At 41.1% G+C, this 18,520-nt stretch overlaps 1 protein-coding gene across 9 annotated transcripts in view; it reads left to right on the top strand.

The window, feature by feature from the left end:
- Positions 1 to 18,520, top strand: part of LPP (LIM domain containing preferred translocation partner in lipoma) — a 679,983-nt gene that overhangs the window by 322,976 nt on the left and 338,487 nt on the right. For 8 of the 9 annotated variants that reach the window (XM_049629520.1, XM_049629513.1, XM_049629514.1 and 5 more), the window contains one exon: positions 11,399 to 11,524. In XM_049629520.1, coding sequence (XP_049485477.1) covers positions 11,399 to 11,524 — 126 coding nt within the window. The remainder of the gene's footprint in view (positions 1 to 11,398; positions 11,525 to 18,520) is intronic. The other variant, XM_049629512.1, reaches the window with a different exon arrangement.

The raw sequence follows: 18,520 nt of genomic DNA, 5'->3' as shown, positions 1-18,520 counted from the left end.
ACCCTTCAGTACACTACCACTGTGACCAGTCAGGAGCCCTCGGCATTGAAGCAAGATCCTCCAGCAAAACGATAGTGACCTGCTGAAAGCTGAGGTGATGGTTAGCATTTTTTTAACAGCAAAGTATTTTGATACATTGGTTTTTTTCTTAGACAATGCTATTATTGCACACTTAATAGACCACAGTACAGTGTAAACATGACTATTATAGGCATGGGGAAACCAAAACATTCATTTGATTTGCTTTATTATAATATTTGCTTTATCATGGTGGTCTAGAACCGAACTCCCAATATCTCTGAGATATGCCTGTGCCTCCTTTTTTCACACACGAACGTGCGCGCATGCGCGCGCGCGCACACACACACACACACACACACACACACAGTAGAAAAGGCAGCTTAGTATAGTGTTTGCTAAACGATGTATGGGACTGACTAGCAAGGTGGACCTTAAGGATCCCATTTCTTCATCTATAGCTTGCCTAGAGAACCTGCAGCAATGATTTCTGAACTATCTTTTTATAGAAGTGCTTCTGGGACATTACTGGAGCTAATGGGGAGGACCTGCTGGGTGGAACCCTGGGCTTCTCCTGATGTATTTGAACCAGAGTAGTTCTGTTTTTATCTGTTTATGTAATGAGGTTCCACATAGAATTTCATTTCCAGCAGAGGATTCTGCTGCTTTAAAAAGGTGTGGCAAATGTTTATGTTACTGTCAAATAATCTTCTTGTGGTTATTATTATGATATGCATTTTATTAAAATAGGTAATACATTTTTCCATGTTACCCTATAGCTATGCTCATGCAAACTGATCTTTATTTTAATCACAAGGAGCTACTTTGAGTATTATCAATATTTCAATATTATTTTTATGTTGAAATAATGAGTGAGTAAATACAGGGAAATTATTATTTTTTTTGGTATTTTGTTGTTTTTGCTTTTTTTTTAAGATTTTATTTTTAAGTTATCTCTACACCCATGTGGGGTTTGGACTCACAGCCCCAAGATCAAGAATCACGTGCTCTACCGACTGAGCCCACCAGCCACCCCTCTTTGTGCTTTCTTATCTGCACAGAACAGTGAGAAATGAGGCTATTTACTTATAGCTGAGTTGGCGTAAGCTCTGAGGTGGCCTGTTTCTGGTTTAGATCTGGTTGTAAGCAGGCAACAAAGATGACGGCAGGTGAGTTGTGAAATGTCATTATAGACCCATACATTGTGAGAACTTGAAAAAATAAAAGTGGACCCGGAAGGCTCATACACCTCATTTTCAAGAGGAAAAAATTGAGTTTTAGAAAGGAAAGGCCAGTGCTTATGATGTCACAGGTAGACCTGGCTTCCCGGGCTGTCATCCTCACAAGCGAGCAGATCTTGCGCTGGCTGCCTCATTTGGGCTGACTGGGGAACAGAGTCCCTACAGAGTATCCCCACGTAAAAGAGTTTATCTCAAGAATCCATGGGGATGGAGTCTGATGGCAGAAGGCTCAGGGATGAGGCCATCTCTCTTTGCTTTTCATTCCTTCTCCCTCCCTGCCTCCTTCTCCCTCTTTGATCCTCTTCTCCACTATTGGCACATTCCTTATTCCTCAGCCCCTTCCAGTAGTTGGCCTCTTATCTCCTTGTGTGTTTTGATTATTAGTAATTAGCCACAATCATGGTCTTCTTGGCGTATCGTGACCACAGTCCATCCTCATGGCAGTTTTGTTACGTTTCTTCACCCAAATCGATAAGAGAAGGACGTTTAATAACATTGCTTCTCTTTTTGTCATCGGCCAAAGGTTCTTCACCAGCCGGTTCATGGACCTTTGGTCAGGTGTCCAGCCTTGCTTCCGTGGGTCACATTTTGATGTGGGGTTACATAAGTGGTCCAAAGTATGGATCTTTTGGCAACAAACAATGAGGGCAGGATTGTTCCCTTTAAAGAGATGTGACTTGGCTAAACATTGTCAACTTTGGGTGAGTGTGTTTAGTGCTGAAAAGTATGAGATGGTAGGGAATGTGATGGGGGAAAAATTGAGCTATGTATCAGGTCTAATGTTTCGGTTTTATCTTGATGTTTTTGCTTCAAGTGTACTAGAACCATGGAAAGCTCCCATTGTCTCCTATTGTTACCCTACTTTCTGTTTATTCAATGCCATGTTCCCAGATGCCAAGCTGTTATTCTGTTTGAATCATAAAAGTGTTGTCTCTATTTTAAATGCAACAGAGTTTGCTCCAAAGATGGCTTTTTGTGGCACTTTTTACCACTGTCCTTAACCTACAGGGTAGATGAATCTATGTAGATGGTAAAGAGACTGGAGTTTTACCTTTGCTTTGCGCATCAGAAAAGTTGAATTATATTTCTGCCAGCCATTGGAAGCATTGCCAGCATCTTAGGGAAGGAGATTGCTTTTGTTTTTAAATCTCTGTCTCTTCCACATGGTTTTACAGAGTCTCAAAGAACATAGTGTATTTGATGTTATTAGGCAGATAGAAAAGTAATATTATCCAGTAGACTATAAACTCCTTGAGATTGAGGATCATGCCTTCTTTAGCCTTCATGCTACTTAGCACAAACTGTTTCCTAGAACAGCGTGGAGAAGAGCCATTCTCACAAACCGACAGTGAGGGAGTTACCCTATGAATATTGCTATCAGCAGAGTTAGGCAAAGGAGAGTCCATTATCCAGTAATTAGGTTATCAGTAATGTTTTCATGGAGGAGAGTACATTCAATAAGGTAGATGGATTTCAGAAAGGTAGGCCCTTTAGTTAAATCAGTGGGAAGGAGAGTGCACAGCCATGAATTAAAGCATTTTTCCCCCAGCATTTGGGGTCTCTTCAATAAGGTAACATTTCTATTGGATAAAATAGGTCATATTTTCTGTAATTCTCACTAGTGTATGCTACCCGCCAACTCAACATTATCAGAATCAGTGTGATAAGGGGACTGATATTATTAATATAACATGGGGGATGATATTAAGAAGCACTGCCACTGTATCCATTTTATTTTTATCCAGATCTTTCTTACCTATTATTTGGTTCACCTGTTGGTATCTTCAAGAGACACCTACACACACACACACACACACACACACACGCACACACACCCTTCTAAGTGTTCATTGTGTTAGAAATCTACTTACGGGGCGCCTGGGTGGCTCAGTCGGTTAAGCGTCCGACTTCGCTCAGGTCATGATCTCACGGTCCGTGAGTTCGAGCCCTGCGTCGGGCTCTGTGCTGACTGCTCAGAGCCTGGAGCCTGTTTCAGATTCTGTGTCTCCCTCTCTCTCTGACCCTCCCCCGTTCATGCTCTGTCTCTCTGTCTCAAAAATAAATAAACGTTAAAAAAATTAAAATAAAAAAAAAAGAAATCTACTTACACCAGTGGTTCTCAAAGTGTGATCCTCAGACCTGCATTGTTGGCATCCCTTCAACACTTGTGAGAAATGTAAATTCTTGGGCCTGCCCAAAGATGCACAGAATCAGAAGTTCTGGGGGTTGGATCCCAGTCATCTGCATTTTCACAAGCTCTCCGGGTGGTTCTGTAACAGACTAAAGTGTGAGAACCACTGATCTTGAATTATGTTCTTTGTGGTTCATTCCTAGCACCATCATGTGTGAAGCACGGGAGCCTCATCGAACTGAAACTCTAGCACCTGATTCTACTTTGAATGAAAATACTTTTCAAACTTATATACTCACTCTGACTATGTCAGCCAAAGCATTTATTTTGCGACTATGGTCAAAGCAATAGTCGAGTAGCCAATGTTTATTGAATACTTGAGATGTGAGCAGTACTTGGTGTGAATGAACTCATTTAATCCTTGTAACAACAGCATGAGGAGCTGGGGCCCAGAGACCTTAGATTGATTCATGTCACCAAATTGACAGGTGGCAGAAGGTTTCTAACCCCACATTCTGACTCCAGAGGCTTTGCCATTACTCTTTTTGTGTTAGGGGTGCTTGGTTGGGGTTTAACAAAAATGATCAAGAAAAAATTTATTAATTATATTCTCAGCTTAATTAACAATAGAAAGATGATCAATGATTGAAACTTAGTTTTGTTGTTTATAGACAATACAGTTTTTTTTATATCCCTTGTATCATCAACCATTTTCTTTTTTTTCTTCATTAATGTTAGAAATAAGGGAATAATGAACTTTACTGGCCATAATAGAATATAAAAATGAGGTAATATCTACAGTGTATTAATACGTAAGTCCACTGAAAAGAAAATGGCAGTTGTGTGTAAAAGAATGTACTGTTTTGTGTGTCTAGTCTTCTAGGGTTTCCTAAGGTGAGATAGTTTTGTTTTGTTTTGTTTTGTTTTGTTTTGTTTTGTTTTTCCTAAACTATCAGGGAAATTTTTTTTTTCCTAATGAATCACAAAAGGGAGCCCAAGTTTGGGGCCTATTGGGAGTCCCTTGGTGTCACGCATGGGGTCTGCTCAAGTTCTCTGAGCTTTGGAAAACGTGATTTAAATGTAGATTTAGGGGTGCCTGGGTGGCTTAGTCGGTTAAGCATCCAATTCTTGACATCGGCTCAGGTCACAATCTCATAGTTGTAAGATCAAGTGCCACTTGGGGCTCCACGTGGAGCATGCTTGGGATTCTCTCTCTCTGCCCCTCCCCTACTTACACTTTCTCTCTCATGCACTCTCTCTCTCAAAATAAGTACATATTAAAAAAATTTAAAAAATCATAGGTTTAGTACATTTAACATCAAGTTTCTCTCTGATGATTTGTTTCTTTCTCAGGTAAGTTTCTGAGCAATCACGTAAAATCTTGGCTCTTTAAATCCCCCTTCTGTGATGTGTCACTGTGATTGCTTAGCCACCTCAAAGATTCTGGACTTTGTTGAGGTTGAGGTCAGGTTCATGCATGGTTTGAGTGTGTGATACTGGGCATTGGCTCTAATTCTAGGAAGTAAACTCCCTAGGACAGACAGTGGTTCTTAATTAACTAGATCATTTGCCTTGATCCTATGTTTCTCCTAACAGCCTGAACATGAACTCTCTTTTTTTGAGAATGTTGAGTTGATCCTCAGGTTCCTGATGTTTTTTTCATAGCAGAGGACTTGGCCATTTATCCTGGTCCCCTACCTCAAAATTGGAAATGAATACTTAACAACTAACTTGTTATTATGCTAAGTAGAATGCATTTATTTCCTGTCCCCATTTTGTAGCCACCAATGTAATAATCAATTCAGATGAGGATCATCTGTGGATGCTAAAACCTTTGGGTGAAAGGTTCTTGATGAGCAGAATAATAGCAGAGTATTCAAGTGCCACCTCACAGATAATTTATTGATTTAAAAGGGAAGAGAGCAACTTTTACAATGAAGAAATCTGTCGGACACTACCTTAATGAAGTCATCAAACTTGGCATCACTAAACCGAGCCAAATTGACATCCTGAGCTTCCTTGTGTGATGCAGTGGGGTGGACACAGCATCATACACAATAATCACCGACAATGCAAGGTTGTTGAACTTTTTATAAGACACCTTGCCTGAATGCTTAAAGTCAGTTTCATGAAAGACAAAAATAGGCTGGGGGGTGGGGTGGGGAAGAGACCAAAAGATGTGCCATCTCAATGTGTGATCTTTGATTGGATTTTGGATGGAAAATAACAACAATAAATAAAAGGATGTTACTGAGATTGATGGTGAAAAGTGAGCAAGTGTGCACATTAGATAATTGTACACCTGTCTTAAACCTCCCGGGTGTGATCACGGTACAAGGACTTCTTAGGAGATAAAAGCTTAAGCTCAAGTATATAGAGGGGAAGTTTCTGCAACTTCTTTCGAATGGTGTAACTACAATAACAAATGAAACAAATAAATGTATTTGTTATGAGAGAGAGAGAGAGTGAGAGCAAGTAAGTATGGCAAAATATGGGCTATTGATGAATCTGGGGGAAAGATGTGTGGTTGGAGTTAATTTTACTACCTGTTCAACTTTCCTGTGAGCTTAACTTTCTTTAAATAATGTATTTGGATATAAAGAAGGAATAGATAAATACAAGTGAATACTCTTTCCTAGCTCAATACTATCACTCCTGGTCTATCACCTATAATTAGTGGATTACCAGGATGTGGGCAAAAACATTACCCATCTAAAATCAGATTCATGGAAATAGCCTTTCATGCTATACATTTTGGTTCTGGGCCCTGTTTTAAAGTTGTTTCTTATATATTTACAATGGAGAAGTCATCAGCCTATAATTCTGCTAGGGGCACTAAGAATTATGATTTTCCAAGTTATAATAAGCCCCAGTTGTGTTTGGTGAGCTTTTGTCACATAGATTCTTAATGAGTGGATGACAGTAAGACTCGTATAGAAACTAGTGTCTTATGGAAGGCTTACTCATGGGGGTTTTAAAGCTGTTAGTGAAAAGACCCAGTCACTGATCACCATTTGTATCCAGGCTCTCACTGTGTCTTTCCACCTCTACACACCATTAATTGCTACAGTTACCACCAGAAGCTTCTCTGTCACCATTCTACTTCTTAGGATGAGTATGGGGGAGTTTATAGCCCCATAGGCAACCCTAGACCAGTGGAAAACTGGAGCCTGAGGATAAACATTCTTGTCTTTCATCCCTAAGGTGGGGAGGTCTGAAGCATGATTCACAGCGTTCCTCACAGCCCTCCCAGGAGAAGGGAGCCCTAGTGCCCACAGCACTGGGCACCTCAGTACAGCACCTTTGGATTGACCTTCCTCCTCCCTCACTTAAGTCTTCCAGTCCTTAAGTCCTCTTTCCTGGGAGTCATTTCCCAAGATAAGTGACCTGTACACCAGCTTCTGTCTCAGGCTTTGTTTTTTTGGCAGAACCTGGACTGAGACACTGGAATCTCTCTAGTTATGGTTGAAGATCGTGAGAGTTGTTGTTATTACAATGGACGCTTTACAGGAGGTCATGTGGTATCTAGAAAAAGCACTGAGCAAAGGATCAGGGGAATCTTTCTCCTTGTTATTTGGCCTCGAGCAGGCGGTTTAACCATCAAGTGATGGGTGTGGCTGCAGTGATACGAAGTGAGGAAGACAAGTTGCTAAGTGTGGGCCATTCTGTGAACTGGTTACAAGACTGTCACCTCTGGCATCTACTATAAAGTGTTGGGAGTAGTAAGATAGTTCCCAAATCTAAAGGTTCTGTACAGGAGAGGACTAAGAGAAGTGCAAGTGTAGGGCATGGGCAGGTCTTCCGTTATTTGAATTGAGGCATAAGATAGAGACTCAGCAGTGAGAAAGAGATCTGTTCTAATCTGTAATAGGGATTGAAATATGGGAGCAGAGCTCTTACCAGAAGGTCAGGTAGCGCCGCAAGGGGCCAGGGATCTTAGTGCAAAATCCCATGGCATTAGGCTGGAACTTGTTGAATTGCATCAACCTAATATGAGAAACTACAAATGGGGAGTAGTCCCAGCTTGGAGGGAAGAGAGGACAAGGAGGCTGGATGCCAACTGAAGTCTTACATGTACAGGCTGGTTAAGCACTATAATTACTTGTTTCATTGTGTAGCTCAGGATAATTCTGTGACTTTTGAGTCTCTGTGGTTAGACATCCCAGTACTTAGAGCAAGGGCAGTTGATGTGCTTTCTGCTACAGTAAAGTACAGATGTTGAAGACCTGATTAAATTCTGTCTCTTTACTGATACCCCAAGGGGACACTTAATGAATGATGCTCCCTTTAAGAAGAAGAATAATTAACAATAGGTGTATTATTCATATTAATTCAGTTACTGGTTGCTATAATTAATGCTATTTAAGAAAATGATCATAATTATAGCACTTTACGATTTACAAAGTATTTTCCCATCCATTTTCTTATCTGAATCTTGTAACATCTCTCTGGCTTAGGTAGGGCAGGTGAGGGTGAGGAGACTATGGCCCATAGAAGAGTTTAACCAATTCCCCACCCTTACACATATATTACTCTGTCTATGACTATAGGGAGATAATGGAAATATGCATAAGGGAATCAGATTCACATAGTTCTCAATTGCCTTCCCAAACAATAATGTCCCATCTTTCCTTGTTGTACCAGGACCCATTCCCCAGAATGTTCACATGAATTTTATTTTATTTATTTTTATTTTTGTTTTAAGTAGGCTTCACGCCCAGCATGGAGCCCAGTGCGGGGCTTGAACTCATGACCCTGAGATCAAGACCTGAGCTGAGATTAAGAATCAGACGCTTAACTGACTAAGCCACCCAGATGCCCCTTCACATGAATTTTAAACATTAAAGGGACTTTATTCTTTATAATGCCACCATATTTCATAGCGGGATAAAGTTGACATCACCTTTGATAGAGGGATTAGCCTTCTGGAAACATATCTTTCTAGGACAGAGGGCGACTAGCCTTATAGGACTTGGTCAAACTGGAAATTCAGACTCTGAAAAAACATAACCCACCTGCTATGACACTGTTTTCTATTTTTGGCTTTGGCAAGAGAGCCGGGGGAATCTCGGTTTTCTTAAGGGCAACCTGCTAATATGGGTCATACGGCATGGAATATACAGGCATATACAGGTGTGCACACTCATGCACCCTGGGACTCTGATTCCCTTTCTAGAACATATTACATATTCGATATACAAGAGCATCCACTGAGCCTATTGTACCTCTGGCTGCTTTTACCCAAAAGGTTCTGATATGAAAAAGGTTGCTGGCTGGACCTGTGGCAGAGTCAGTCGTTATTCATTTATTTACTCAAAGAATTTATTGAACACGTCCATGGATCGGGCCCTAGCAAGACTGTGGGGAAACAGCAAGGAGCTAAATGGACAAAATTCTGTCCTCAGGAAGCTCATGTTCTCTTGGGCCAACTGATGACAGACAGCCAAATAAAAGATAATATTAAAAGATAATATTAAGATATTAAAAGATGATTGATATTATGAGAAAAACAAGGTGAGAGGTTAGAGTACGATACAAGGGTCGTAGAAATACATTCAGAACCAGAAAATGATGAGGAAGCTGCTTTAGATAGTGTGATGAATGATACCCTTATTCAGAGAGGGCTCACAAGTAAGAATACCACTACTTCTGGGACAGACGACAATCTGTTTTGGCTCCATGGGGCTGGGCCGTGACGTCATAGATGTTGATGTTATCTGTGTGCCTGGGACAGATCAAGTCCAGAGGGATTAACTTACACGGGCTAAATTCACAAGTGATGGACAGACACACCAGAGCCTATTAGGTCTGTTTTATGTAGAGACTTAAATTTAAGTTCTGGGACTCAGGAAAGCTGGTCCGGTGAGCAGGCTACTAGAGGAAAAAGAACTACTGATATTAACAGACAGTGCTATTGTGCTATCGTTACCTGATTTAGCACATCATTAATAAGATAAGTTTACTTAGAGAATTGTAAGATTGAATGCTGGCGTGTCAGTGTACCCTATTTGTTGTTGTCGCTGAGGATATTCTGGTTTCTTGCCTAATACATTTCTTTCTTTTCTTTTAATTTTTTTTAAGTTTATTTATTTTTGAGAGAGAGAGAGAGAGAGAGAGAGACAGAGTGCTAGCAGGGGAAGGACAGAGAGAGAGAGAGAGAGGAGAAAGAGACACAGAATCTGAAGCAAGCTCCATGCTCTGAACTCTCAGCACAGAGCCCGACACAGGGTCTGACCCACAAGCCGTGAGATCATGACCTGAGCCAAAGTCAGACAGTTAACTGACTGAGCCACCCAAGCATCCTGGCTGATGCTTTTTCTAAACTCTTTAGCAGCTTATCCTGATATTTAACTGCTTCAGAGAAGTTCAGTAGAGTTGATGAGACGACACTAATTTCCCATTATTTCATTTTGGTTGGGTCTCATTGCAGATATACTTTGGTTTCTTGATGGAGTTGAAAGAGACACTCCCAGTACAATCCACAATCACTAGTAACTTTGTCACCTTAAAAGAATAGTTTTATAAGTTTATTTATTTCTTTTGAGAGAGAGAGAGAGGCAGAAAGAGAGAAGGAGAGAGAGAATCCCAAGCAGGCTCCGCGCTGTCAGCACAGAGCCTGACTTGGGGCTCAAACTCACAAACTGTGAGATTAGGACCTGAGCTGAAATCAAGAGTTGGACAGTCAACTGACTGAGCCACCAAGGTGCCCCTAAAATAATACTTTAAGAGATGCCTGGGTGGCTCAGTCAGTTGAGCGTCCAACTTCGGCTTAGGTCATGATCTCACAGTTCGTGAGTTCCAGCCCCACGAACCATGAGATCATAATCTGATCCGAGGTCAAGAGTCAGATGCTTAACCGAGTCAGCCGCCCAGGTTCCCCCAAAATAAAATTGTCCCAATTTATAGATGACATGATTAGCTACATAGAAAATTACAAGGATTCTTAAAAACAACAAAACAAAACAAAACACATCAAATGAACCTCTTAAAACTAATAGGTGAGTTCATTACGTTTGCAGGATATAAAAATAAACATACATGGGGCGCCTGGGTGGCTCAGTCAGTTAAGCCTCCGACTTAGCTCAGGTCATGATCTCATGGTTCCTGAGTTTGAACCCTGTGTCGGGCTCTGTACTGACAGCTCAGAGCCTGGAGCCTGCTTCAGATTCTGTGTCTTCCTCTTCCTCTGCCCTTCCCCCACTCACTCTCTCACACTCTTTATCTCTCTCAAAATAAATAAATACACATTAAAAAAAAGACTAACTCACTCTGCTTCCAAATCCTATGACCATCTTACTTTCCGTTACCTTGCCTTAAGCTCGAGCCAAACCGTTTGCTTGCTTTCCTCCAGTCTGCTCACGATTCCTGGGAATGCCCTTGTGACAGTGTCTTGCCCTGTAATGGCCCCGCTTCGTAATCAGTAACCACAGCCACATGTGTTCTCTGCAGCCCCTTGGCCAGAACCCTGAGCAGACCCCTGCTGGCGCACTTTGGAGGTGAAGTGCTTGGAATGCATTGTCTCTCTCAGACACACCTGGTACCTGCACTTGGCCCACCAATTCCTCTTCCTGGGCTGTCTGTCTCCGCCCTTGCCCCTTCCTGTTCCCACTCAAATGTCATAATTCTGTGTGATGGTTTCTGAACACAGAGAACTTGCAATAACTCCACAGTTGGATCTGCTCCTTCAGCACAGGGATGGAGACATTTATTTCCTTTTGCTTGTATACTCATCAAAAGAGAAAGCCTCTAATGTGTGTGATCTTAGGAAAATCACTTCATGTCTTTCAGTTTTCTTATTTGTCAAAAGAAGGTGATTCTACTCCAGGTTTTGCAAAAGCTAAAAAGACAAAAACAAAAACAGAAACAAAACTGAGGTGCTGAAAAGCTTGGGCAAAGTCACACTGTAACTTGAGAGATTTGCACATAGACTGATATCACTAGAAACTGGAGATTTTTTATTATTACTATTACTGTCATTATTTTTGTAACATGCCTGTGATGCTTCTAGCAGGGAAATCCTGGAGGCAAGACCCTTGAGGAGAGACGTTCTAGCCTGGATGCCGAGATAGACTCGCTGACTAGCATCTTGGCCGACCTTGAGTGCAGCTCGCCCTACAAGCCTCGGCCTCCACAGGTAAGATCCTTCTGTAAATATGGCCACATTGCTGGCCACAGAGAGTCCACAGTTACCCAAGAGAACATGCTGCGTCTTATTGCCTTTCCGTTCTTTTTTGATCTTCTCAGGGTCAGCGGTCTATGTTGTCTTTTTATTGAATAAATATCAACGTATGTTGGTTGACAGAAAGCTTTTAAATTGAATTTGCTAGTATTTTTTTAAAAGAATACAAGATGTTTGAAATGTTGTGAAAATTAAATTTCTTCTTATTTTATTGCACTGTTCTTTTTCTGACTTTCCCTGTGTGAACTCTTTTGTTGTATGTCTGTATAGTCTTCACAAATAGGATTTAGCATGGCCATGTTAAAGTTAAGGTGAGGGCTATATCTTCTGTAAAGAAACTTCTTATGTTGGATGTTAAAGTGGCTTTCGTTTTCTGGTTGTTGTAAGTAATGCTATGAGGGACATGTTCATGTATATTTTCTTTTTAAAAATATTTTTCAACGTTTCCCAAAGTTTATTTATTATTTATTTTTGAGAGAGAGAGTAAGTGAGGCGGGAGGGGCAGGGGTGGGGTAGAGAATCCCAAGCAGGCTCCATGCTGTCAGCACAGAGGCCAACATAGGGCTCGATTCCATGAACCATGAGATCATGACTTGAGCTGAAATCAAGAGTCAGACGCTTAACCAACTGAGCCACCCAGGCGCCTCTCATCTCTGTTTTCCTGGGATCTCTTTCTCTGTCTCAGATTTCCTCGGGTTGGGATTTCTTCACTGAGGAGTATAATCACTTTCTTAACTTTTCTTTCCAAAGATTCTGAATAGCTTTCACTATTATACTCCTCAGTCTCACCAGAATTAGTGGTAGCAATTAGAATCTGTTTTTTTATTCTAATGGAGCCTTGATATGAGCTCTTCTGTGCATTTCTTTGCTTACTTTAGAGCGTGGCTATTTCTCTGCTCCATAGTTTATTATCTACATTTCAGAAGCTGAGCTTCCACTGCTGTTGGCCAGCTCCCCTCCTTCAGGTCTTGAGAAGGCAACGGTAAATCTATTCTAGGGCTTCCGAGTCCTCAGAAGACAGCCAGCAGAACTCTAGGTGCAAACATGGGATTGGCACCGTCGTCGCTGTTGTTTGACTGGAGTGATGTTTGTTTGACTAAGTGACAGCGCATACGGCACTCTGAGTCTCACTCTGGTTCTTGAACAGCAGCTCCTGAATTCATGATGGTTTCTTTCATGAACGAAAACCCTGTCCTGCCTCTCCGCTGTCACCCATTTCCACACATAAGGTGGCAGTACTTTCCTCTTTACCTCTTTACATAGTCCCATTACCTTTTCTGAACACATAATGGGTTCATCAGCCGTGTGGGGGCACCAGGCAAAAGACACCAGAGCTTAGTGGTTCCTCACCTGTCTTGGCTCTTGGCTCTTGGCTCCAGTAAAAATGCATTTCATTTCTGGAAAAAATGCCCTGAGCTGCAGGTATGTCGCAGGCGCTGTGGTATTTTGGGGGGACCTTTTGGGAGAAGGAAAGTCGGCGGTTGATAGGGCGAAAAAGAGAGCCAAGCCACCATCTTCCAAGAGCCCATGATTTCAGAAGTTAAACTATGGCAAATATGGTAGAAGCACGTGAAAGTAGTACTTTCTGAGTACTCAGAACTCTGAGAAGGTTTATCCGAAGACTTGCATGTTCAGCTACCGGGATGGGTGGCATTGGATTGTTGGGGTGCAGAGGGGAGAACAGCATGAGCTGTAAAGCAGGAAGGTCCAGGGTGTATTCAGAGAATGGCAAGCAGCAGACGAGGCCAATGAAGGCTTGGAGTGGGCTCTAGGACCAGATGGTTCCCTACTGCGAGTCCGTGGACACATGTGAATGCCAGATTGACATTTTGGCCTGATTTTTATAGACAATGGGGAATAGTTGAAGGTTCTTAAGCAGGGGAAAGCTAAAATTCATTTTGGATAACAACAACAAACCCAACAACAACATTGGGAAGGATGCAGGAGGATGAACCCAAGTCTGAGAATTATTCTTCAACATGCCTTGCTGACTTCATAAGCAAGTTTATGGCCATTGTTTGGTGCTAAACATTTTTCCAGTTCTACCCAGCAAATACCTCAAGCCCAGTTTCTCAGGACAGTGAAACCACTGACTTTTCATCTGGACTCATCTGTCTTCTGCTCAAATACTATTTTGACCCACCCTTTTTGTAATAGGACTTTGGCTTAATCTTTTTTTTTTATCTCCTAAATTATTATACACTAATACACACTGGAGAGGTTCTGCCCAGAGTTTTTTGCTTAATATAGCATTCATTCTTTAAGGCTATGTCTGTGCCTGCCTCCCATAAATCACTGCATTTTAATGGATTATTCAGCAGCTTCGTTTTTGTTTGAGCCATCTTACTGTGCACACAAACTCGTAATCACTGATATTTGGACAGTACTTTACTGATTGTAAAGCACTTTTGCATTTTCTCACTTGAGTAAGGTACAGATATCTCAACTGCTAGATACAGATAGTGTGCTAACTTTGTAGATGAGGCAACTACGATGTGGCAGGTAAGTGACCTTCTCAGGGCACATGAGTACAGTGTGGGCACAGCTGGGCCTTGGCTTTTTTGTGTGCTTGGTTCTAAGTTCTCGAATAAGACAGAGGATGCCAGGATTTTTGTTTGTTTATGTTTTGTTTTTGTTTTTTTTTACCAGTGACAAACTATACAGTCATATGAGTAACGGTTTCCCTTAAATATGGCTTTCTCCTAAAAAGTAAAGCATTTAGAGGGTTAAAAAATGTTAATAATGGTAACCCTTAAATAGAGTAAGTTAAGAATTAGGAGAAAGATCTACTTCCTTTGTGCCTAAAATTAAAGAGCGATCCTTTCTAACTTTTGTTTTATTATTCTAATTTAGGAAATCAAGAGTTAATTGGGAGATACATCCCATTTTTCTGAATTATCTTCACTCTGGTGGAACTGAATTAGATGTGTTAGTATTTATTGGTTAACATAATTATATGCTGTGAGAACAATAATCACACACTTAAAATATTAAAAATTATGTGTCAAGAGAAGATGATATCTGCAGGAGACTGTGTTGTGTTGTAATTAAAAGGTACTTGGAAAGTCCTAGAAATGCACTGTAAATGCCCAACTTTGATGTTTCCATTTTTGATCCAAAGCAAATTGCAAAATCTGTTGAGTCACGCGAACACTTAAAGTAGGCTAGTAGGTCTATGATTTCTCATTATTTAAGCAGGTATTGTATGCTTTCCCAAGCCCACCTCTGAATCACCTTTGTAAAGGCTGCTTTGATTCATGGATCTGAGGGAAAATGATGATATATGTGGAATATTTGCCGAGCGAGAGGTCCAAAAGAGCTCTATTCATGTAACTTAAAAAAAAATGTCTGCGCTTTTAAAAATAGATTTTATGGAGCATTTTCCTCCTTTTTCCAAGTAAACGTTTCATGCTCTCAGATTTCCCAACTTTAGTTTTGTGTGCTGATTTATCTATTTTTTATTTTGGGAAATGTTGCTTAATTTTACATATTCATCCATTCACCTAACATTTATTGAGATCCCACTGTGGATTAGACATTGGAAATACAAAGATCGGTTTCAACAGGTCCTTGCTCTGGAATAATTCCTAGTCTTAGAGAAAAGACAAGCGCGTAAACAATTCTAAAGGACACAAAAGGAAGACATCCCTGTTGTGCGACTTGCAGTCACCATGTTACTTACCAGATGTTGAAATTGTTGGAAAATCAAAACTAGGAATATCAGCATTGTACTTTATGCCTTTCTACAGAAGTGTCCAGGAGGACCTCACAGAGCAGGGAGCAGGTGTACTTACTTGGTTGCATATGTCATGGGAAGCGCGTGGGATTCAAGGTACCAGAAAAACAGGAATGAGGAAGCCAGGGAATGTTGAAAGCAAATGCCTTGCTTGAAGAATGAGTTAGGGACATTGTGACGTATAGGGTATGTGGAATGCAAAAGGCAATGGTGGATGAAGGAATCACATGTACTTAATACCTAGGTAGCCCTCTTGATGCCCAAGGACTCATAGTAAGAGGAGGAATCGGCAGGGGTGGGGGGGTGGGGAGGGTGGAGGGGTGTTATGGGTAGCAACTCCTACAGCTTCTTGCTGCATTGGAATTGGGGGTAATTTTAAAAACAAATTTCATAATGTAAAAGTATATACATCTGTGACACTTCACAGAGGTATGCAATTATACTACCTCCGTGTTTGAAACTAAAATTTCTGATCATTTCTATATGTGTGTGTTAGTTTTGGACGAACAGGTGTGAGAAGGTCAGAGGTAGTTAGTGTGTAAATCACAGACCCAATATGATCATAGAGTATCAGAGCTTAAGTGAGCTTTCGAGGTCATGTAGCCAAACACTTGCTTTGCAGAAGGCAAGTTTTTCCCCAGACAGGGAAAGAACATTGCTCAGTGAGGCTCAGTTAGAGGCAAGATGAATGATTGTCTTTTTCCTGAACCATGTCAGAATGGTTCTCTGTGGATGATAACAACAACCAGGGGACAGTTTGGTTCTTTTTAGCATCTCAATTAGTTTATTCCACAGTGTCTCTCTTTTGTGATACTTCTCCTAAAAAATGTGTCTTGGAAACATAACAAAGGAGTAGATAAAGAACATACCTCCAAAGTAAACAGAAAACGTATTACCATTTAGCACCTGTGAGATAGTATGTAACTAGACCCCACCCATTGAACATCATTTCTTGGTAGAAGTGCAGCTACACGAGGGATCCGTTGCAATTCTGCCAATTTCTTAGAAGACAGAAGATAAATCATGGACTTATTTTTCCGTTCTCCCAGCGAAGGCAGAGCTGGAATGCTGGTCTTCTAATTCCTAGAACAAAGCTGCCTCTTCTTCCTATAAGGAGTGTGGTAGTGTTGGAGCTGGTGTCTAGGTGACCTGGAAGATCTTTCACATAGTTTATATTAATATTTCATGGTAACGTTTGAATCAAGTTGCTTTTGAATTGATAATGGACAAAATTGATAAAGGGATTTCATTATCCTCATTCATGCCAGTATGAAAATTTTTGGAGAAATTTTGGAGATAAGGATAGGGTTGGGGATAGTTTGGTAGCTTAGACTCCAAATTTGCCAGTAAGAAGACTACCGTCTTCTCAATTCCATGTGACCATCTCTCTAGAAAGAACTTCACTTGTGTGAACTGTCACCTCACCAGGCTGACCTTCCTTTTATTTCTACAATGGACATGGTACTAGCCCTTTGTTCGAAATGTCATTTGCAAATATCTTTTCCTGTTCTGTCCGTTGCCTTTTAGTTTTGTTGATTGTTTCCTTTGCAGTGCAGAAGCTTTTTTATTTTCATGAGGTCCCAATAGTTCATTTTTGCTTTTAATTCCCTTGCCTTTGGAGACGTGTCAAGTAAGAAATTGCTGTGGCTGAGGCCAGAGAGGTTTTTCCCTGCTTTCTCCTCTAGGGTTTTGATGGCTTCCTGTCTCACATTCAGATTCTTCATCCATTTTGGGTTTATTTTTGTGAATGGTGTAAGAAAGTGGTCTAGTTTCATTCTTCTGCATGTTGCTGTCCACTTCTCCCAGCACCATTTGTTAAAGAGACTGTCTTTTTTTTCCATTGGATATTCTTTCCTGCTTTGTCAAAGATTAGTTGGCCATACTTTTGTGGGTCCAATTCTGGAGTCTGTGTTCTATTCTGTTGGTCTATGTGCCTGTTTTTGTGCCAATACCATGCTGTCTTGATGATTACAGCTTTGTAGTAGAGGCTGAAGTCTGGGATTGTGCATGAAAAACCTCTCTGACCTCAGCCTCAGCAATTTCTTACTAGACACTTCTCTAAAGAAGACATTCAGATGGCCAGCAGGCACATGAAAAGATGCTCAATGTCGCTCCTCATCAGGGAAATACAAGTCAAAACCACACTCAGATACCACCTCACACCAGTCAGAGTGGCTAAAATGAACACATCAGGAGACTATAGATGCTGGAGAGGATGTGGAGAAACGGGAACCCTCTTGCACTGTTGGTGGGAATGCAAACTGGTGCAGCCACTCTGGAAAACAGTGTGGAGGTTCCTCAGAAAATTAAAAATAGACCTACCCTATGACCCAGCAATAGCACGCCTAGGAATTTACCCAAGGGATATAGGAGTGCGGATGCATAGGGGCACTTGTACCCCAATGTTTACAGCAGCACTTTCAGCAATAGTCAAATGATAGAAAGAGCCTAAATGTCCATCAACTCATGAATGGATAAAGAAGTTGTGGTTTATATACACAATGGAGTACTACGTGGCAATGAGAAAGAATGAAATATGGCCTTTTGTAGCAACGTGGATGGAACTGGAGAGTGTGATGCTAAGTGAAATAAGCCATACAGAGAAAGACAGATACCACATGTTTTCACTCTTAGGTGGATCCTGAGAAACTTAACAGAAACCCGTGGGGGAGGGGGAGGGGGAAAAAAAAAAGAGGTTAGAGTGGGAAAGAGCCAAAGCATAAGAGACTCTTAAAAACTGAGAACAAACTGAGGGCTGATGGGGTTGTGGGAGGGAGGGGAGGGTGGGTGATGGGTATTGATGAAGGCACCTTTTGGGATGAGCACTGGGTGTTGTATGGAAACCAATTTGACAATAAACTTCATATATTGAAAACAAAAAACTGAGAATCAACTGAGGGTTGAAGGGGGGTGAGAGAGAGGGGAAAGGGAGTGATGGGCATTGAGGAGGGCACCTGTTGGGATGAGCACTGGGTGTTGTATGGAAACCAATTTGACAATAAATTTTTATATTAAAAAAATAAAATAAAATGGGCATGGTAACTACAATTACTTCCCGTTTGCAGAAATACAATATTGTTCTAGAGCTACAAGGAATTAGATGTTGTCTCAAAGCAACCTTTCACTCAATTCTTCCTGTTTTGTTTTGGAATTGTTAGCTTGTGGAGCTTGCTTTAAAGCTGTAGGGCTTTGAAGATTTGGAGCTTATCCTTTCT

The sequence above is a fragment of the Panthera uncia genome, chromosome C2, assembly GCF_023721935.1.
Source record: "Panthera uncia isolate 11264 chromosome C2, Puncia_PCG_1.0, whole genome shotgun sequence".
NCBI classification, from domain to species: Eukaryota; Metazoa; Chordata; class Mammalia; order Carnivora; family Felidae; genus Panthera; species Panthera uncia.
The sequence above is the reverse complement of the archived record's forward strand: the minus strand, read 5'-3'. Positions and strand labels throughout refer to the sequence as shown.